The following is a 22,957-nucleotide window of genomic DNA, read 5'->3' as shown; positions in this document are numbered from 1 at the left end:
ACCACAACTTTAGCACAATGTAAGAAAGTGTGCCCTTGGGTATTTGTGCAGTGAGTAAGGGGAAGCATGATTGAGCACGGCCATGTACAGAGGCCTTAACCCCTTCCCTTCCCAGCGGTGATCTCAATCGCTTCAATCCTGGCCCAGTCTCCTTCAGATAAACAGCAGATCTCCAGAAATGAGATCCAATTAAAGGCAGTCCTCATGACCCTTGACTCAAATATAGACCCTAATCGCTTAGCAACTAAGGGAAATGCCTTGAAGGAAATCATATTTAGGATAAAAATATATCTTGAGAAGCACATGACATAAAACTAGCCCTGACAAATCTTGCAGTATTCTCCGTTTACAACAAACAGCATCTGTGTCGTCTTGGGAAAGAGCTCATGTGAACAAAGCTGAGTGGAAGAGATGAATGCTTTTCTAAAGTTTCAGCGGGTCCATCAGGGGATTCTTTTCACATCACACTTTGTTATATCTGACAGTAAAACCTTCCTCGGCATTGAGTGGAGATCTTACTGAAGTGATGTCCAACTGCCAGATCCAGCAGCTGTGCTTTGTTGGTGGATAACTGTTCCACGGTGACTGAGAACAGATCACTGGATGTTTTCATTTCACTCTTGGTAGCAAATGTATATCTAGAAGAGTGAAATACAGCTGTGTGTTCCTTTTTTGCAAATGAAGTGCAAATTAGATTTAAGCATTTAAGATGACTTAAATGTCACTTAGATGCAATTCAATAGCTTTGTGTGATGAACCAAGGGCTTGCAATGTAAAATCTTATAATTTTTTGGAGCCCACATTCATTTTCACTATTTGGAAAAGAAGGGCTGAGACATTATTCAAAATATCTAAAGAATTTCAAGTCAATAGCAAAACTTCGAAATTAATTTCTGCTCATTTCAGAGAGAAAAGCAGCCCTCTTCTGCAGTAATGATGTCTGGCCTTGCCTTCATAAATATCAGACTATGTAAATAATCCTCACGCAAAACAAACAGAGTCTGATTTCCCGGTTCTTGGGGTGGGATTGCCTATTTGGTTTGGATGCGAGAAGAAAACGCACATTAATCCCCCACATGGAGCTCCTTCACCTCCAGAACTTCACAGAACCTCGGGCTGCTCCCACACTGTTGATCTAGCTGTAACCGTACACTTCGCCTTTTATCTTTACGGATAGACTATTATTATGATTTCTGAATCGGAGGAGACCAGTAGAAGGAAAATGGATGAGCGTCAGGGAACTCTGAAAACAGTTTGGAGACTTACATTATGCCAGAGGTATGTTAACAATAACATGAGCTGTTTTCCTAGAAACAAAAAACTAATGCTGTGAGCCTGAATGCTGCTTAAAATTATATATGTGTACATAGCCATTTAAAAGTTTGGGGTCAGTGAGAAATTACTACTTTTTAATTCAGCAAAGATGCATTAAATTGATCAAAAGTGGCAGACATTTAATGTTACCAACGATTTCTATTTCAAACAAATGTAGTTGCCAGTTGCTTCAAACTAACAATATGTCTCTGAAGCATTTCATAATAAATGCTCTAATGGAAATTTGATTCAATTTTAAAGTGTCTTTAATAAAGACATATGCAACTAATCGATAGAGAAATTGCTGAATTGTTGGTCATTTTATTATGGCTGTATATTGAATTTATCAGTTAGTTGTTGCGTCATCATTTCCTCGACTGAATTTAAGTGTGACCTCAGCGGCATGACCTCAGCAGCAGACACAGTCTGTCAAGTCCTCTGTAATTTGAGAATGTGTATCAAAGTGTGAGACTAAGAGCCGAGCCGCTGTTTTTGCTCCTCCTTTCGACACTCTATGGCTCTGCGGGTATTTTCCTCTTTTCTCTCCTGTGTCACACCTCAATCAGTTCTGCTCATATCTTATCCATTCGCCTAATGGTGGCCCCTCAGGGAGACTGACCCTAGACAGGCCTGGAAACAAACCCCTGACAGGTGGAATAAAAACAGAGTGGGAGATAAAATAAAAAAAAGAATAGTCAAGAAAAGCAGTGTGGGTGTGTGACGTTTTCAACAACAGCCAAACATCCAAGGATATGGCTGCCTGTAAAGTCAGTTTATCCTCTTCCAGTACAGAGCTCCCTTTGGGTCTGTTTTCAGTAAGAACAGCCCACTCACCATCTGTTTCACAGGGGATCTGAACTTAATATCTACTGCTAATCCATACACTTTTCTCATGGTCATGAAAGCGGTACTGAATAATTTACTGAGCTTTACTGAACATGCTGATGGAGGAATCTCAATTTGTTCAATGTCTCTCTGAGCTTATCATTCCCAGAGAACAATTATGATCCTGGAAACTAAATGTAATGCACTTTATATGTTACACCTCTGTACAATTTATAATGTTTGCTCACAAAGGTTATAAATATAGTTAAAAACAATAATATTGTGAAATGTGAAAAAATAATCAATTTTAATATAATGTAAAAAAGAAAAAAAGGGAAAAAAAAGCAATTTATTCCTGTGATGATAAAGTTGAATTTTCAGCATCATTACTCACATGATCATTCAGAAATCATTCTAATATGCTGATTTGATGCTCATAATTCTTATTACTATCAATGCTTAAAACAGTTGTGCTGATTAATATTTTTGTGGAAACCACAATATTTTTTTGCAGAGTTTCTTTGATGAATAGAAAGTTCATAAGAAATTAAATAGAAATGTTTTGTAACATTACAAGTGTCTTCACTGTAAATTCGATAAATAATGTCCTTGGCTGAATAAAAGTATTAAAAAAAACTTACTGACCCTTAATCTTTGGAAGTGTATAATGTAGCTCATGTGTTTCTCATGTCATTCCAAACTTATATGACTTTCTTTTTTTTCTATGAAACACATAAAGAGACATTTTAAAGAATCACACCTTCAATGCCATTACAATGAATGCAGAGCTTTCAGACTGCAATAAGGTCCTAAAAGCACTTTAAAAATATTTAAAAAGTGACTTATACACTGTTTTTCATGTTTCCTGAAGTCATGCAATCCACCTGTTTCCTCAACGCAGAAGTAAGCCTATGGGTGAGACTGCTGTTTTATATAGGTGAATAACGAGGAGAATAACAACGTGCAGTAAACGCTAAAACTGTTTGCAGTACAAACAGTGTGTTCTTAATTAAGATAACAGATTAAAATAATATGATAGGATACATCAATTGTCAATATCAAGCAGCAAAACGAACTGTTTTATACATCTAAAAATAGCTGTATAAACGCCAATGAGACCGGAAGCTACACCCGTAGAATTCACAATTGGAGACGCCCATTTTTATGTCAGGAACAAGGTGGATAATGTTGCATCAGAAAATTATTACAAATTTTCATTGTTATCCATTATAGACTAATAACCATTGTGACCGAATCACAATGTAGTAAAAGTAAAAAAAAAAGATAAAAAAGACAAAAAACAAAATGCACAAACCTTTTATTTCCATTATAAGAAGTAAAAAAACTTTGGTGTATAATCTCCAGTTGAGGAATGTCAAGGCAATGGAAGTGTTTGTCATGGTCATATCAAACCTCAGCAATGCCTGTAGAGTACTTTGACTAAGTTGTACTATAATGGCCTAGATAGGGCAGACAGACAGATAGGACACTGGAGGAGCAGGCCAAAATGAGCGTACATTTATCGCTCCTGACAGTCTGTCTGCAGATAGCACATGACAGACGACAGAGCAGTCAGAGAAATATGGCTGAATGCACTACTGACACCTCTCAGAGTCAATAACCACTCTGCCATGTCACTTCCATTCTGTCTCCTGAGAAATGAGGGGTTATAGTGAAGTTAGCGAGGACATGACGCTCAGAAAAAGCAGAAGAAAGGGGATGTAGGAATGATATGAATCTGGAAAACATTGAGTTTAGCTGTTTAAGACGTTGGATTACAGGTCAAGGTCTATATATGATCTTTTGTTAAGGAATAGCACTGGCACATGGCAGAGAAAAGACGATCTAAAACTATATTAGAAATCAAAATACATCACAGAGATAATATTAACTGTAATTACTGGCATTTTTAGCATTAATGTCACAAATGCAAAACATATAAAAGTACATAAAAGTAAGAAAATTCATTCCCTTTATGCAATAAATTATAACTTTTTTCTTTGATTTGAGGGTGAAATGTCACCCACACATTTTAGATTCACCCTGTTGTCCTACTGCAAGTAAAACTGTAATCTGCTAGAAACACCACTTTGTCTCAGAAGAACTGACGCGAGATGCATCAAAGTCTGCCACAAAAGTAAAGAATGTGTTTATTTAGAAAAGATGGAAAAGATTATCTAAATATAGTGAAATATAAATATCTATTTTCTTTTCCGGATGCCCTAAATGGAGGAAGTATTAAAATTGCTTTTAAGCTATTTTTATAGATTAGCTATGGGAAACAATTCAGTGGAAGAACATGAACAATTTTGAAAGCAGCAATGATGTCAAGAAGCCATTTAGTAGCAAAGCTATTTATCTAATCTGCCTCATTCCCTGCTTAAATGAATAAGAAAACTTGAGGAATTAATAAAATGTTTTCTGGAAGTGATCTCAGCAAACATCTCGGCCAAAACTCACAAAACATCTGGTCAGTATGCCTTCATCAATCTCGCCACCACCGATTAACGGCAGTAATTAACCGTAACTCTCTCTGAACCATGAATGACATTGAGTCTGGGTTTCCTCCATTTATTCACTTCTCATACATTTCAAACCGGGCTCTGAATGCCCCAGTCCAGTGTCTATACTCTATATCCCAGCTGTATGAGTAAGTCTGGCTATGTTCCGGGGTGGAGCGTGTTACCCTTTGACCGGGAGTCAACTGAGCAACAATAGGGCATTATTTACACTGGCCACAGCCAAAGGAGTGGCAGGACTCAGCGAGAAAAGTTCTCCTACAGCTCAGCACTCTTCTACGACAGCGTATTGCACACACTCTTAGACGGATTTACTTTAATTACAGAGTGTGTAAAAACCAGGCAACTATTGACTAAGCACACTCTGCCCCAGCGGCCACAAACACTCAGCAGTAATCGCAGCCACATCCGCTGGAGAGAGAAGCCAGACTGATTTAATAAGAAGAGTGGACTGACAAAAGCGCAAAGTCTAGGGAGGTGCCGATACAAATTAAGATGCCGCAAGCCAGAAATGAAAGATATCCTTAATGAGAAGTATGCAACATTCATGATCCAAAGGGATTTAAAGGGAAATTAACATTCTCTCATCATTTATTCAGTTTTTTTCCAAACAGATGTTGAAATCATTGATGCCAAGGATATCTCAGAATGCAAGGGACCCCCTTCTCAAATTAAAATGGTATAGCCTTTTATGTACTGTATGAAACCTATAACGTGTGAGAAAAATTATTCAAATATCATCTGGAAAATATTTACTTAATAAAAAACTAAGAGCGAACTTCTTTCCACTCACTATTAATGTCTGTTCACACCATAATGATAAAAACCAAATTGGTCAGATTTTAATAAATAAATAAAAAAGTTTTTAATGCATCCGTTTTGACATGAACTGAACGTTCTTGTGCCGCCAATGTTTAGGATGATTTTGAAGCTGCACTTTTCCAGCTCATTCTTGTTTGCATTCAAATAGGCCATGTAAAGACGCTTGTCTGTAAAATATTGCATGCAAAAAATAGCAGCTCCGACATTCTGCAAAACATGTTCTTTAGTGTTCTAAAAAGGGAACGTCATTCGGTTTTGTAAGGACACATGCATGAGTAATCCATTTCTCTGCAGAAAACATGGAGAAGACGTACTAGCTTCTGACAGAAGTAGACATGCACTGGCTTCTGGTTGTGTTTGTGTTGTGCTGATGTCTATGCTGGCTGGATCAGTCTCTGGAGATCTACGCTGCAGCGGCTCAGGAATGTGCTCTGTTCTGCTTATCTCCAGCTCTTCTGAGGAAGGCTTATGTTCTGCTATAAGCAATCGCTTCTAGTCTGCTCAGAAAACAAATACGCCCTTCCTCTGTATGGATTCACTTTATATATTCTGGATTGGCCCTCTGTGACCATTAAACAATTTAAATGTGCCCCACATTTACAGAATGGAAACAGAAAAATAGAGCGAGGCAGGCCCGGGCTCGGTGAGACCTCCAGGAGGCATCGTAAACGATTAAAGATCATCCTTAAAATTGTTGTTTCTGGGTAACTACGCACAGCACGGTGGCTCGTTCTACTGCCAGGAATCTCATTAAAACGTCTTGTACAGAAAAAGTGGGGTAACAGGAAGCTTACCAGCACCCATCTTATTTTCAGCCGTGAGGAATTTAAGACACATCCCAGCAACATCAATCTCCCTGAGGAATGTTGAATGCCGCCCAGCTTTTGGGCAGCGGCAGGGGTATCTTTCTCGGGTCACGAACTGAAATGTTCTTATGTGGGGCGGGTATGTGAAACCTGAAATATGTCTTCATTTCTGCTATTTGTGTACATGAGATAAAAAGCTCACTAATGGAATGTCTCAGCATATATAATGATGTTCTATGTGGTTTTATGTGCTGAAGCTCACGGAATAAGGCCCACTGTCATTTGGGAGGGTTCTCTGTGTAAATGACACCCCCACCCTCTCTTTTACAGTCTTACAAAGGGGCATCATTACCCCTTCTGCAGATTCTTTCATTGGCTAAATCCCAGAAAGCTTCCCTGTTATGGCTAAGACGGTTTTCCAAAAATATATGTCAGGATGAAATATAACTGGGCCTTCGCATTTAACAAACATAGATCTTGTCCTCTGACAAAAGCTCTCACAGAGGTGCTACAAAACACAGATGCAGAAAAACTGGAATATCACCATTCATCAGGCCATAACTATCATGGGACAAAATAAAAATGATCAATTAAACATCTTCTTCATGTTTTTATGGTAACAACAATGACAACAGACTAGAAGATGATCATCCCATGGCATAATGTGATTGTGTGCGAGGTAGTTTTGAAAAAGTAGTCAGATTTAATGCCAAATGTTTCCTGTTGATTGTATTATTTCAGATCTACATCACCCCTTTCAATCCGATCGAAATTGAATTGCATCAAGCTCAGTGTTTACATGAAGGCTGACTGGGCCATCAATCCAATTAGAAACTGATTATTTGGGTGCATGTAAACAGCTATTGTGAGATATAAAGTTACATTTGCAAAATGCAAATAACAATTATGAAATTTAAAGCCATATTGTGTGATATAAAGTCACTTTGTAAGCATACAAATAGAGGCACTATTACGAGAAAATAGTCGTAATCATGAGACAATTAGCTTTTTATTTTTTATGGAAATTATTATATTTTTGAAAGTTATATTTTGCATTAGCAAAATGGAACCTGTTTAAGAGCTTTTATTTTAATGATTTATTTTTTTCTTTTAATGTTATTTTTATCACAGTTAAGGATAATCATGAGTAACTGAGTATTCGTACCTCATAGAAGCATTTGTTCTTTGCCTTTCATTAATGCATATTACATTTTTTTTAAATAATTAAAATAATTGTGCATAGTCTGTTGTTATCTGTTTTACTATAATAATGTCACAATGCAAAAATCTTTAATGGCACCATTTTCTTTATGCAAAATGTAATGTTTTTGTTAATTTAGAGGTGAAATATGATCCATAATACAAAACACAGTCTTTGTTACAAATCATCCTGTTATGGACGCACAGCTTCTGCCAATATTAGTAACAGTTTAATAACACTATTTTCAATTTTAGTTTCGAATCAAATCATTTAATATAATTTGGAAAGAATTAAGCTTTCCAAAAAAATCCGAAAAATATTCAAAATGTTTTACAATGATTATTCAACAGAGTGTCTCACTTTACTTGATATACAAGCAATCGAACCTTTAAATTAAAAAAAAAAATGGATATGAATATTATTGTGAATTTTTCAGCAAGGAATTTATGATGGCTCTGACTCAACTGTGGTGAAGCTGCATTGCACAGACAGATCTCTTCTCTGGTCTGGGCTGTGGCTGAGATCTAGTGTGGTTTTTTGGGGGGCAGCAGCGTCAGCCTTCAACAAAGCAGCAATACAGACTTCCTGTCCATGAACTCTCCGCAGCCTTCAAACATAGCAACGTTTGTGTCCAATCACAATATGACCAGCGCCGCATTCCCGCTAACGACGAGTCTTGTGATTCTGGCAGCCTCATTGACAATGGATCCAGTCCATTTTTTGTTTTTTGTCTTTTTGCATTTAATGTGCTAGTCTTACATCAAAGCCGGTTTTCCTTTAAATTTTTCCCATAAATACTGGAATACTGGAAATTACATCTCAGCACAAATCACATCACTCAACCATTAAACTCAAATCACAGAGATTTATCAACATCCATTCAGCCAACTCAATACAATCCCATAACATTTATCAAATTCAATGGTCATACGGATTTCTGACATTAATTTAGGGTTGCATGTTTGTTTCTCATGGTCAATGCCAATGCTTTTCCCTAAAGAGATCCTCTAATAGACTACAACTGAGTACAGAAGGCCTTCCCTTGCACCGCCATAATCCTACCAATAGCTGGAAGAATGGAGCAGACACTGGTAGAATCCGGGCCAAGATCCTCACAAAGGCATGGATTAACTCTGGAAGTAAATGAAAAACTTGATGACGTTGATCATGTTGAGATGATCCCAAGAGCATTTGGAGTTTCACTGGAAGTAGATCAACACCATCTGTACATAGCATTGTTTGAGCAATTTCACAAATTCCGGGTCATAATGTTTTTTGGTTTTAAATGTTCAACAGCCGTAAACCTCATGGTGTATTTCAGGATTCTGAAATGATTCAATGCGATCTCTGATATTTGGACCCCACCTTTTGTGTACAGTTTGTGGGATCTATAGAGATTTTCTGGTCTCATTAGAATGTACAACTTGCAGTTCTCTACTGCATATGTTTCAGAGTAGGACTGGTTGTAAAGAGACTTTCAGTGAAGAAAAAAAATAAAGCAGCATTTCCATAGGCACACTTTTGTTAAGGGTATAAACAAAGTCTTGTACGACAGGGTTAATTCTGGGCCTCTGTCAATAACAGGAGTTACTCAGTCAGACAGGCTGAGTGCTGTAATGTCCTCCCACTCGCTGGCTTCTGAATGGACTCACAAACAAACAGGCCTTCACAGAGGAGAGAAACAAAAAAGAGACTGAGGGAGGCTGGGGCACCAACCCTTTAGCCCAGATGGCCAGTTCAACGTAATGACCCATATAGGGTCAGAAGACTCATGTCACAGACCGAAAGGAAAAACAGCAGGGTCAAACTCCACAGACGTCACACATGTTCCATTAAGGCAAAACATATGCAAATAATGGCTTTACAGTGACAAGTATACTTAAAAAGCTTATTCCCCTAGATGATGGATGTTACAAGATTTTTAGATGTAAGATGTTCTGATTTGACTGTATTTATTATTTTTTATCCATTATTTGATGCACTAGGTTTCAACTCAAGTCATTCTCTAGTTGTATCTATAGTTAAAGTGCTGTGTTTTGGGTTATGTTTTTTTCTTTTAATCTTCTTTTGCAATGGGAAAAAACAACAGACATTGCATAGCAGAGATCTGTTAATTAGATGGAATACTTTTTTCTAAATTATTTAACCATACTACTCTGGAATACTCACTTCCATCTCTTTCCTGGTCTATCTTTAAAACATTACTGCAGTATAAATTGCCCTTCTGGTCATTGTTAGATCCAGAATCTACAAAGATCCTGTATTTTGTTCTTCTTTTTAATATTGAAGTTAATATTGAAATAATTTCAGCATTTCGTGAAAATCTTATCTACTATCATTCATTTGTATTATAGGCTATATCAGCATTAAATATATGTAGGCATTTTGCCACCCTGCTATACAAATATCACTACTGAACTTGGTCATTAAAAATGATAAACATTGAAAAAAAAAAAATTGTTAAAATCTAAATTGAGCACACAATAACATGTCCAATCTGAGTAATATCTGATTTATAACTTGCTTCATCCAAATGTCTTATGATACTGTGATAATAATAATAATAATTATTATTATTTTGGATTTACAGAAATTCCTTAAGAAAACAAGACTGTATGTGTATAGCATGAGCCAGTGATGCAAACCCACTTGTGAAAAAGAAACAAAAATGCAGCGGGTTTTGAGGGCAGAAGTCTGTCCACAGATGAACTCCTCATATAAGAGCCAAAGACAGATATCAGATTACAGACCTATGTTCTTAGCCTTAGGTCAAGAGCTACATCATCAAAATAATCAGATCAGTGAGATGCTCTCAATTTCTGTGGAAAATGGCATTTTATGAAGTTTTTTTTCCCTTTCTTTATAGACAAAAGAACATGAGCATTAAGAAGGCAAACCATCTCATGCATGAAGGGAAATTTGTGCCATTTCCTCACAGGTTTCCTCGCAGTCTATTCTGTCCTCCATCCTGCTCCATTGACCTAGATCTTCAGGACTCTCAGCAAAGCTTAAAAATTCATAAAGATCCAGAGGTATTGTGACAGAGAGGTGTATGTGAATCGCATCGCTCCAGTGCGCAGTCATAGCGGTTCGAGTTTGAGAGACTCCTGTGCACAGCTTCCGATCTCATTAAAGTCCTGTGGCAACGTACACGCTGAGATGAGATGAACATAAATAAGTCAAGCTTCCTCTGCTTTTCTGCACTCAGCAGGCTTAATTAAGGTCTCCCAGTGTCTAGCTTTAATAGCTAGGCCAAAGATTTCCATCTAAACGACACTGAAATATTACCATATTTCCCATAACCTTTTGGCTATCAACTGGTAAAGATCATGGGTTTGATTCTCAGTGAACACATTTACTTGTAAAATGTATACCTCGCATGAAGAATATTTAAAAAATAACTAAATCTTTTTAACAGTAGTGCACTTAATTAATTATTATTAATACAAATTAATTATGTATTTGTATTTATTTAGCCAAATTATTTTCCCTAAAGAATCTGACTTAATAATATCACTATATATTCCAAAGGTTAATTAAATTGTTATCTGAATGTGCCCTTGAGCAGTGCACTTATCCCAGGTAAATAATAGATTATTTGTTTTATTAGAACACATGTTGCCAACTACCGAAAGAGCCCTGTGGCTCTTCCTGTGAAGAATATCCAGATGGCACAGGTTTTCAGGAAATGTATTGTGGTTACACTCACCAGCTGAAACTCACTCCGTCGGCTGTAGGCTTTTTGGATGCCACTATCATTCCAGAGTGCCTGCAGGGCTGGGACATACAGCTGAAAGGTGCAGGGTTCGACGGGCATGCCTGCTTTGTTTTCGAAGGACATAACAAACATGCCATGCTTCTCATTCTCAGAGTTCTGCCAAGGAACGCCAAGTTTGTCTCGGGCATCCACTAGTACCCGCATCCCCTTTGAGAAGAAGAAAAACAAAGAGAAGGAGAGAGAGAATTAATGCCATGTTTCTCTGGAGTGTATAATAGCAGCAGGGTGTGTCTTCTGGAGCTGAGCTTCTATAACAGCATGATGAAACAATTCTTCTGGAGACAAAATAATGATAGTTGCAACGTCTTCATGTAACACCCACAGCACACTTTAAACCTGCTAGAATTCTGTCTCTGTAAATCTCCCACGCTCAGTTTCAAGCCACTTACCAACTGTTTATGTTAAAAGCGACAAATAATTATCAAAGTCTTAAAGTCTTAAAATCGAATTGACCAGATAAATTTTATTTTGGTTTTAATACCTTTTGTACATGTTTCACTGAGTGTTAAAGAGTGTTGCCATTTAAATTTTTCCTTTCTCTTTGGAGTGTTACAAGCTTTTGGTCCATGTAGAAATGTGTAAAATTGCAATTGAAAGACTAAAGTCTCAAATCCAAAAAGATATTCTTTATAAAAGTAGCGACTCTGCCACGCCCCCCCTAAAACGGCTCATTCAAACCCGCCCCCTCATGTCCACGTCACTATGTGGAAATATTTTTGTAATGCCGCCCAAATGTTCACGCAAAGAAGGCTTGGTTTCAGTAACCGCAGTTAGTGTGTCAGGGAGATGCTGTGTGTATCTAGGTGAAAGCAAAAGCACTTTATTTGGCCTTCCGAAAGTAGATGCATTTAGGAATCTTTAAGATTACTTACAACAGAACAGCAATGCATTTTATGGACGACCGTTTCGTGAACCTAGGAGAGGAGGTAATTCTGACTTTGCTACTACAACCTGGCACTTCTGAATCAGTTACTGTAAGTATTTTTTTTTAATTAGTTAAAGTATTTGCAATTGAGTGTTCAAATGCAGAGTTTTGTGCGTCGCATGTGTGTGTGTGAGAGAGAGAGAGAGAGACAGGGCCACACAGTGGAGTCAGCTGTCTTAACCGTCCTTGCCTTGTGTACTGCAAACACATACGAGCTTCATCACTGTGTCTGTCACGCTACTCTTCTTACAAATCAGTCTGAATGGACAAATTCAAATGTGAAAGTCTGACCAAACTTCTTGCATTGGTGTGAACAGGCCTTTAAACAAAAATGTCAGAAAGAAGGTAGAACATTTTGTAAAACTACTACTCTTTTGAGGCAAAAAACCTTGACTAGCATTATAATTGTACCTCGGGGGGAAAAAATTGCACACACACAAAAAAAAAAAAATACTACAAATTAAGAAAAGTATAATATATCAGTCAAGAATATGGTCCCTTAAAATATATAAAGATGAATCTGAAGTGTGTTTGTACTGCATTTAGAATATGGGTCGGCAACCTACGGCACGTGTACTAACAGTAGCACGCAGAGGGATAATCGCTGGCTCACTAGCAATAGGGAAAACTGCATACATATATTTAGGCAATTATAAGTCACTCAGCCTGTTAGGAGGTATAAATACTATTAAAGTGTGAGAATTAACTTCCGCTAGTCTACTCATGCATGCGCGACTGCTGCACATAGAGCTTCAGATCAAAGCCTCAGCGGACAAAATGACTGAAATGGCCAATCAAATCAAAGTAAGCAGGGTTTACTGTTGATCCTGTAGAAGCAGAATGCGAAGCGTGAGTTTAACGTTAAAGAGAGCAAGCTTAGATGAAGCTGCAAATCATTTAATATTAGTCAACTTTTAACGATATATTTTACAATAGAAATGTTAAATGACCGACAGCTATATCCAGTGATGCAAACTACTCACATTTTTTTCTCAAATATGGCCATTCTGAGAATGAGAGAGAGAAAGAGAAAGAGACAGAGAGATGTGTAAATTGTCTGCGTCTCTCTCTGTCTTCAAACAATGAAGCTGAGTTTTTACTTAAAGCAACATTTTACCCCCCTCCGTGCTGAGATATATAATGTAGCGATTCAGTATCGATTAATAAAAGTCACGCGGCAAGTTTATGAGCTTTCTGAATGTTACTTTTTGCACAGCGTGATCTCAGATCTGTGTGCCAGCAGTGTGTGTGTGTGAGGGGGGGTGCATCAATTTAGAACAGTGATTAAACTGTACACTTTTAATGCATTGGCCTTCTCACATACACACATACACTGATGTTCCTTCCGTACTGTCACACTGTATATATTTTATTCATGAAACTTTTGAAAAGTTTAAAAAACAATTTATAAAAAAAAGTGTACAAAATAATTTAAAAGTGGGGGGTTTTGTTGGCACTGTGGTTAACCAGAAAAAAAAAGACACATCATGCTGAAAAGGTTGCAGACCCCTGATTTAGAAGAAGCATAGACTGCAACCACTCAGTCACGACATGTATATTCAAAAGATCCCAGAACTGAAACACTCAACTCTGAAGCCAAAAATGAAAACATCTCCAGAAAGCTCTGTTGAGAACAGCAATCGCACTGAAACTAAACTTCCGTAATGAGCCTCTTCGCTTCCAAGCATAACAACGAATACACAAAACCCTGAACTGAGCCTTTGGCAGTTACCAGGAGGGTTGAGCTCTGTGGAAGAGCAGGAATATCATGAGACACTTTGTAAATGTAACATAAGGCCATTGACTTTTCTTGATAATAACTGCAGTACTATCAACCGAGGCAAAGTCCTTCTTTGCAACACATTTTTCCCTCCTTTTGTTGCACTGGAATAACATCCTGATTTTCAGGGTCCCAGAAGGGGGTCCCGGGCCTCTTCCTCTGTTCTATAGGGCCACATATGAATCATCAACACAAGCACTCAAAAGTGACCTGAGCAAACGTATGCTACAGTAATTAGAGCGCCTAGCGAGTCTTTGTCTCAGAAGAAGATAAAGGGTCCCTCAGGCACAGGTGCTTTGTGGGATTTAACCCAGTGGACCGGACGAGTGAATTTAATGGCATTTATGCACGTCAGGTCAATGGGTTGAGCATAAGGACAATGAAAACTCTTAGATCGTCCGCAGGTGTGAAGGATCTGTACATCAACACAAGACGGTTGCATTGCAAAACCATTAAAACCGCGTGCAGCGACAGGAAATGAATGCGGTACAGTCCTGTTAGTCTGGCTGTCTCCATCAAATCCTGAGATTCCCCCACCTCCCAAACCCAAGATTTCCCAAGCCATCAAATGTAAACAGTTGTTCGTGCTTAAGGCCTCCCTACTGTTTCTTCTTAATCCTCTCAATAGTGTGCCTTAGTCCAGGGTTGTCAGGGTACTTTCCTAGGGGCAAAACTGCCTTTACTGTCTCTAAGATGCAGCTCCCAAACCCACCCATCCATCTCTGACCTTTCACCTACTTCTGGCCAGCACTATCAGGAAAGCGTAGACGTATCCTCCTGTCCTCTGGAACCATTGACACAGTCAGGGTGAAAGAAAAGAGAGAGTGGCTAGGCAGCTTTATCACAGTGGAGAGGTCAGTTGCAGGGCTTCCAATCTCTTCCTGAGTCATGGCAAAGTCCCAAAAATAGCTCCGAAAGCCACCAAAACCTCACCTCGCCGTGAGCAGGGCTCCTATCGTTTCTGAAATGCCTCCTGAAAAACAAGCCCTAAGTGTTTGTTTTAAATGGCATCTTCCAAAGAGACTTGTTTTGTAAGTCTCAAGCAAAAAAGCCACAGACATTTTCCATGTGTTTTTTTTTTTTAAGTCTACAACAGACAATTCTTGATGTTCCCTTGTTGTTTGTCGACAAAGGGGGATTTCCTGAATGTAGAACACACATGATATTCAGGGATCTTGGTTTCTGCAGAGAGACACAGCTGACAGCGAATCCTATCCGCTGGCCCTCATCTGACATGCATTAAACGGGCCCTGCGTGTCAAGCACAGTAATTACTCCAGTGGTGGTAATGGCAGAGCTGTGATTTCGCAGAGTAAGCAGATGTGGGAAGCGCACCAGGCAGCCACTCACGGGTTCCCCACCGCTGAGCAACCACAGCTAAATCAGCAACAACTCCTTAGCCATAAACAAGCTGCCTGTGAAGGAGCCTCCCAAGACTCCGGTCACAGAGAAACTCTCAGATTTATCACGCAGGAAGATGGGCTTGATATATGTTTTCTCCCTGTGTCACCCATCAGCAACTTCCTGTATCCTCCCCCGCAAACATAGTTTGAGCAGGATGTATGAATTTAAACCTTTCGGTTTCTTAATTTTTTGGTAACATGCTCATCCATACACACTATCCTTGGGATGATGGCGCAAAAACACATTCTGGGCAGTGACCGAAAACCACAACTATTTTCTCAAGGATGTAGTAAACAGAGGAAATGCTCCACTGCCAATGGTGTCCCGTTGCACAAGAGATCAAGAGCTTTGCAATAGGGAAACTGACTCTTGAAGGGTCAGAGTGATGAATGAGGGGTACGAGGGGCTAAACGGAGGTGAGATCTTATCCTGTCCCAACATGCAGTGTCAGTATAAGGTCAGTCTTTAGATCACTCTACTATCAAAGATAGCTTTCTAAAAGGCCACTAAAGAGTTAACAGAAAAGACTAGATATCTAGCTATTGATCTAGGAAGTAATAAATTCCCAGACATAAATTACTCAGCTTATTCAATGTGGGTTAACAAAAACAAGGCAGGAAAGGCTGACTGTGCTGTATCAAATCATTTTTTTTTGGACATTAAAGACTGTACCCACAACACATTTAGCTTTATTAATGCATTCTATTACCATATTAAATGAAATAGGGTGGGAATTGAATTTATCCATCTGGTTTTGATTGGATCAACAAGCCATCAAACAAGTGAGATAGGATTTCATTCAATTTAGATTTTATCTAACAAGTATTTCTTTAAAAATAAACATTGACTTTAAAAACAGTTTAAAACTTTTTCCAGAACACCTCCACAGACTGAGGGCAAATAGTGCAATAATATCGAAAAGGCATTACTGGAAGGATCTGGAAAGAAGTTGAAAGGACTATCTCCTGGACCTTTGCCACTGTAAAGTGGCTGAAATAAAGATAATGTTATCTTTAAAATAACCAATAATTTGATCAGCACATAGGCCGAGATTCGCTCACACGACTGTTAACCTCTGGGATTGTTTGTTTTAGTTTTTTCCAACCCTGAGAAAAAGTCTGGACTGGTTGGTATCAGTGAAACAAACATCACCAACATGGTCATCATCCTAAAGCCTTCAGAGGGATGGGCGATGACAGATGGTGATGATGCCACGACTGAATCGCCATTGTTTGTGGCATTCACTGTCTGTGCACTGAGGAGAAGCATTTCCTCTGGCTCTGTGGACTGTGGGATACTGCAACACCATAGAGACCACCATTGTGGAACTATTCCAATCTGACCTTGACTTCATCGCTGACAAAAAAGGTCTCCAGTCTAGTTCTCAAGCCACCCCATCTTTAGACTGTGAAATTAAGTATTATCACTTTCATTTTATTGGCCACTGTTGTACTGTCCTACAAAAAATTAATAAATAAATCCCCACTTTAATTAAATTAATAAATAAAGACCTAAACTAAACTACATGAATTGCAAATCATTTTACAAAAGATTTCACAACAATGTGGAACTTTTATACTTCCTAAAACGAAACTTCATGTCAATAAAAGCGCTGTAAAAACGGAAACTCTGCAATTTACTCTAAGGATGTTTAGGCTATTTCTAACTGACCTTATCCTGACCTGACTTTTGTTGTTGTAGCCTAATATAAGTTGATTTAGCCATGTTAAAAAATATTTTGACTCAAATAAAAGCAGTCCATTTACTATACTACATGTAAAACGTGTTCCTGTAGCTCAATTGGTAGAGCATTGCACATGATAGGTAAAAATTGATAGCCTGAATGCTCTGTAAGTCAGGTCATGACGAGGTGTTCCCCATAGTGTCCCTTCAGAGGACGCAGTTTGAAGTTCCCTTGACAGGGAACTGGATTGTTCTTGACGTCATGACAGTGAAGCCGTCGCGCCGACATATTGGTAATCCCTAGTATACGTAAACTTTTTATTGAATTAATAGGAAATTGTATGATTTTCATGAGAAAATATCACCTTACATTTTTAGTATCTCTTTACATTATTACAATGCAAACACCCTAGGCCTGTAAACAGTTATTTTTTTAAAATGTCGGGAATTTCCCCTAATTATTAAAAAGCTACGTTCAGTAGCGAACACCATGATAAACATCAGGCGGACTGTAAAAATATACACATCATAATTTATTCAGAGAAATAACTGACTATATACAGTACGGATTTAAAGACATGAAGCTTTATTTGCAAGATAGTAAGTTAAGTTTTTAATTTTATTATAGAGCAATATTAACAGAGGCTATTGTATTATTCGTTGTAATATATTCAAATCCACTTCTGATACCAATAGGTTCATGTTTAATAATTCCTATATAATTACATACATAAAGAAATAGTCTATATTTTGTGATGGATCAATTACATGTGTCTGCAGTGCGCAGCAGACACACCCACCTAAACGGTTTAAATATCTTTTATCCTGTCCAAAAAGACCATAAACACTGTCTTATTTACGCCGCAAGATTTGCATTTGTCTCACTTTGCCTCATAGTTGCCATTTTTAAACTGTAAACTAGCTACTTTACCAATTAAGATATTTATCTAAATGATTTGCATGGTTTTATATGTTGCTAAATCACATCTGTGCATCATAAATATTTTGAGACCTTTGCTTTGATGTAGCAGCCATTACATCTGACATGCAAAAATGTTACTTGTACAAGCCAAAATAGCTTTTTAAGTAAATGGGTGCCTTCCACTCCTCTCATGTGTTTCTCCTTGTCTGGAAGATATGATGGATGGACCCAAAATATATGATCACATGACAGTTGCCAAGATATGGAGTTTTATTAAAACTTAGTTCTGGAGGAGCACGATCATCCAATCATCCAATTTGGTACAGGTGCATCCCATTTAGCTAATCATCTTAACTAGCACACAAAGTATATATATCCAGTCTTCCTACCTCCTGTCCCATGAGTTTTTCGGGATCCCTCCTCCACCCCAACTCCTCACTTCTAATATATTTAACCCAAATTAGGGCTAGGGGGGTTATTTGTGTTTGGGCTATGCTCCGGGCCCGGACCCCTCCCCCAGGACAGCACGCCAAAATATGCCTACTATCCGCTTTCAGATTAGATGTAAGGGTGAACTTGTGAAACAGTGGGTAACGGTGGTCAACTGCCCATTGGCTCATCTTACACATAACGTATGAATGACGTTTAGAATTTTAAAACCTTGACGGTTAATAAGAATCCAACCCAAAACATAAAAGAGTTATATATACTTCGTTTTTAGTAATATAATATAGTTTTATAGTGTCCTATAAATGTTCATGTAATAGGCTTATTTTTTTGCTTCCTAAACCCCAAAAAAGTTTCTCAAATCGAACTAAAGGTTTAACATATCCTTTTTTTATAAACTTTAGAGATGTTTAACAACTGACTGGTGACAAGAAGCCATGGTAAACTATCCAGAAACACAAAACCTTTGGCACATTCTTCACGACCATTTGCACTTTTCACTTGACTGGCAGGGCAGTGAGTGGACCATGTAATAAGGGCCAACACATACATTTAGGGCTGACTTCAAGTTCTTGTATACATGCAGATGCTCCAAAACACAGGCCTCAGCATTTCCCTTTGGAGCTAATGAAAGAGATCAGAACTACATTATAATGTTTACCTCAGCTCCCTATTCACTTTGTGTGGAAGGGGTCTTACTGAAAATAAACTGAGATGGCATCATCAACAGAAAAAAAGAAAACTCAGTTCTGCTGCTTTGCTCCCCGGATGGGTTGGAAGAGGATCTGATCACAATCAGTCCCAATCGAAACAAAATGAATCTTTTGGCTCTGCCTCTGTACAACACTGAAAACTATATGGACAAGAGCTTACACGTTTGTCTGGCTGTGGGAAGGATGCATGATTTGATGTCTGGCAGTTTGGCTAAATGTTTGGTGGACAAGAACCATGGAGTTGGAACATGTGGACCTCTGCTCTGACTTCCTGAGAAACATAAACTTTTCCATATAAAGCAAAACTCTTCCACCGAGCCAGACCTCTGATCTGGCAGCACAGCTTTTGACCAAACTGTGGGTAAAATAACAAGACCAAGGATAGGGATATTTATCATTTTATTTTCCCACTGAATAAAATAACATCATAGTTTGCCAGAACACAGACATATTTATGTACAATAGAGAAGAAATGCATTCATTATATATTTTTTTTAATGTTCGTAGAACTGTAATCCAACTGTATTCAAGTTGGTTTGAAAAAAAAAAATTTTTTTCATTTTAATTTAATGACTTAAAAATATATTTACACCTTGAATACATGTAAGTGTACAAATCTTAATGATTATTTAAAAAAAACATGCATTTATTAGTGTTTTTTATTTGTCTAGGTCATGTTTGTTTTACTTGTAATAAAAATTTGCAAAAGGAAAGTTTGGGCAATGGCCTTGGTAACCTTACAATAACTTAATCTAACTCAACATAATTATTAAGAAGTTTTGATGCAATGCAACAGTATATTAAGATTTGGTTATTGATTAGTGTAGTTGCATTTAGTTAAACAGTTTCACATATTTCAAATTCAAAGTTTTGTATTTATTTATTTATCTATCATGTATTTATTAATTCATGTTTTATCATTACTTTTGGGGGAGTTGCACCGCATGATATTTCACATCCTGAACAAACCGGTCAAATTGTCTGATTTTTTAAAATACTTTTTGGCCTTATACACAGTCGTGAGAGTCTGTAGGGGTCCTCACTACAATATTATTTCCTGCTTAATGTTTTCTCCATGTTTCTGCCTGTTGTGTGAATTTTTTTGTATTTTAATAAATTATAAAATAAGACCAAATTGATTATGCATTATGCCATTGATCCATATAATTACATCCCATCTAACATAAAATCAGAGTACCACATAAAGATGACAGTGACAAGACAATGCACAACACACTGCTGCTTTTTAACAAAGCTCTTTTATAAATAAACAGCGCAGAAAAGCTCTGACTCAGTCAGCTAGTGTTTGTTAAGCACATAGACATCTTGAACAAAATGAAAAGACTGTTAGATCTTCTCTATCTCTATTGTAACATAGATGCAGGCTGTAATCAGAGTCTTCAGCTATTCTCAAAGGCTTCTCGCTATGATCACATCAGATGCCATCAGTAAACTTCCCAAACCAAATGTAAAACCAAGTAAGAGATAAAGAGAGGAAGACACAAGCCCAGAGCGTACACAGATAGGGGAAAAATCAGGACATATTGAGACATCCAAAGACACGTGAGCTCAGAAAGCACATGAGCTGATCACAACGATAAGTCAGACACAATCTCTCTGTTCATAAGTGAGAGGGAAAAATGAACCTAGACCAAACAAACTGACTCCATGCACTGCTAATTGTAAGGACAGCTAAGCTTCGTCTTGTGGTAATTACGAGAGAACATCTGCCAGCCTGCAAATGTTAAGATGCTGATTTGGGATTCCTGGTTTATGAAAAGATTGCTTTTACCAGAAAAGCTACAAATTGTTCCTCAGTAACTCCAACAGCCCCAGGCCCACTATCTCATCTCGCACACACATTCTGGGATACATTATCACTCCTTTCTCGTTAAATCAGAACTGTGAGCCAAGCCACTGTTATTAAACACAGATATCTTAAATAGACATGCTTAAAGGGAAATGAACCAGGAACAATCCCTTGGGATTCTGCTTTGTGGTAGAGCAGATGCCTAAAGCAACCATCACATGACTAACAGTAAAAAGAAATAGGCTAGTCAGATACATAAGAGGAAATGTTAACATTTTCGCATGGATTGGGTATTCGAAACTAGATCTGGACATCTAGATTTAGCTCATCTAATATGTAAGGAAAAAACTGATAGTAACTCGTGAGCCTGTTAGTATGACAGTACATGTGATGGGAGCTCATGTGAGCTTTTTTTCTGATGGCTGAAGCACAAACTTTGGGGAAGTATTAATTATGCTGAATGCAAAAAATGCATTTATTTGTGTTTCCCATTTCTGTAGAGAATGTTTGTTTTACTTATTGGGACAAAAGTGCATGTCTCAGCAGGAAACAAGCCAGCCTTTGTGACCTTAGAATAACTACACAACCTAACACAACATCATTTAATACGTTTTGATGCAATACAACAGTTCTACTTTATTAAGATCATTAATTAACTATTTTTTCTTTCTATCTATCCTTACAGTTATCCATCTGTTTTCAATTAAATTTCTTATGATTAAATATATAAACTAAATACAAATATCTATCTATCTATCTATCTATCTATCTATCTATCTATCTATCTATCTATCTATCTATCTGTATTTGCCTGCCTACCTATACCTTTTAATCTATTTCTTTAATGAAATATATATGCTGAAAATGTCTTATAATATATATAAGTCTTATAAATATATATTTTTATAAAATCTTTAATAAATAATAATTTATAAACGAAACGAATTAACAAAACTGTTCACAAACAAAACCCGACAACCATGACGTCAGAAACAACCGAGCCTCACGCAAACTGTCACGCTTGATACCGTTACCTTGATGACATTCTCAAAGATCGTATCCCTGAAGTCGAGCAGCGCTTTCTGGTCAAACTCTTTTCCGTGGATGATCCTCATCTGCTTGAGGAATGTGGATTTGCCGCTCTCTCCAGCGCCCAGCAGCAGGATCTTCACCAGACGCCGCACCGAGCGCCTCTCGCGCGCGATCATGGCATTGATCTCGCGATTGCGCCGCTTCGCCTCGCGCTCCTGGTTCGCATCGCGCTCGCGGTCTCCTCGTCCTTTCCCGTTGCTCCTGTCATCGTGAGCGGCCTCAGCGGGCAGCAGACACCGGCTCAGGGTGCGCACCACGCCAGCCATCCTTTCCAACTCGAACGCGATTAGTTACCACCTGATGTATTCATTAAAGTGCCAAAGGACTTTACTTTAAATTTTAAACAAAACCTACATGGAGTAGACTCAGCTGGCGCCGGCAAACATCTGCTCTGAATATTCACCGGTTAAAACAAACACTAAAAGGAAAAAGCTGAAACACAATAAGCATTTTCCTCCATTATAAAGACATTATGTAAAAGCCTGCACACTGAAGAGCTCCTTCCCCAGCAAAGCGACACTGTTGTCCGTTAAAACTATGAAGAAATGCATAAAAATTCTGGATGTGCTCAGGAGATTATATTTAGAGGGAAACCGTATTCCTTTAGCGTCGTGACAAGTTCCAAAAGTTCATTCTGGAGGAGCGATGTTTGCTCGCAGCTCTGGGAAGGTTGTCTCCGGACTGACGCCCCTCCTGCTGTTGAGATGGGCGTTTGTACTGACATGAGGGGGATTCCAGCCAGTGTCAGAAATGTCACTGTTATAGTGGCCCCTAGCTGTCTAGCATGCACTACTGTCCGTGTGGACGTAATAACATTTTACAAGAACCCTGGCAAAGATATGATGCAAACAATTGGCATGAAACACTTGGACAAGGATGTTGAGGAAATGTGTTTTTAAAACACATGCACCAAGCCC

General features: G+C 38.1%; 1 protein-coding gene across 1 annotated transcript in view; it reads right to left on the bottom strand.

Moving 5' to 3' along the window:
• LOC113050125 (guanine nucleotide-binding protein subunit alpha-12-like) overlaps positions 1-22,749 on the bottom strand; it is a 28,474-nt gene extending 5,725 nt beyond the window's left edge. Inside the window, exons 1-2 of the mRNA XM_026212827.1 lie at positions 21,983-22,749; positions 11,197-11,412 (exon numbers count right to left, since the gene is read on the bottom strand). Coding sequence (XP_026068612.1) covers positions 11,197-11,412; positions 21,983-22,306 — 540 coding nt within the window. The 5' untranslated portion in view covers positions 22,307-22,749. The remainder of the gene's footprint in view (positions 1-11,196; positions 11,413-21,982) is intronic.
• Between the last annotated feature and the right edge of the window lie 208 nt (positions 22,750-22,957).

This window comes from Carassius auratus, chromosome 3 (genome assembly GCF_003368295.1).
Source record: "Carassius auratus strain Wakin chromosome 3, ASM336829v1, whole genome shotgun sequence".
Taxonomy (NCBI): domain Eukaryota; kingdom Metazoa; phylum Chordata; class Actinopteri; order Cypriniformes; family Cyprinidae; genus Carassius; species Carassius auratus.
This window is presented reverse-complemented; position numbering and strand designations above follow the sequence as displayed.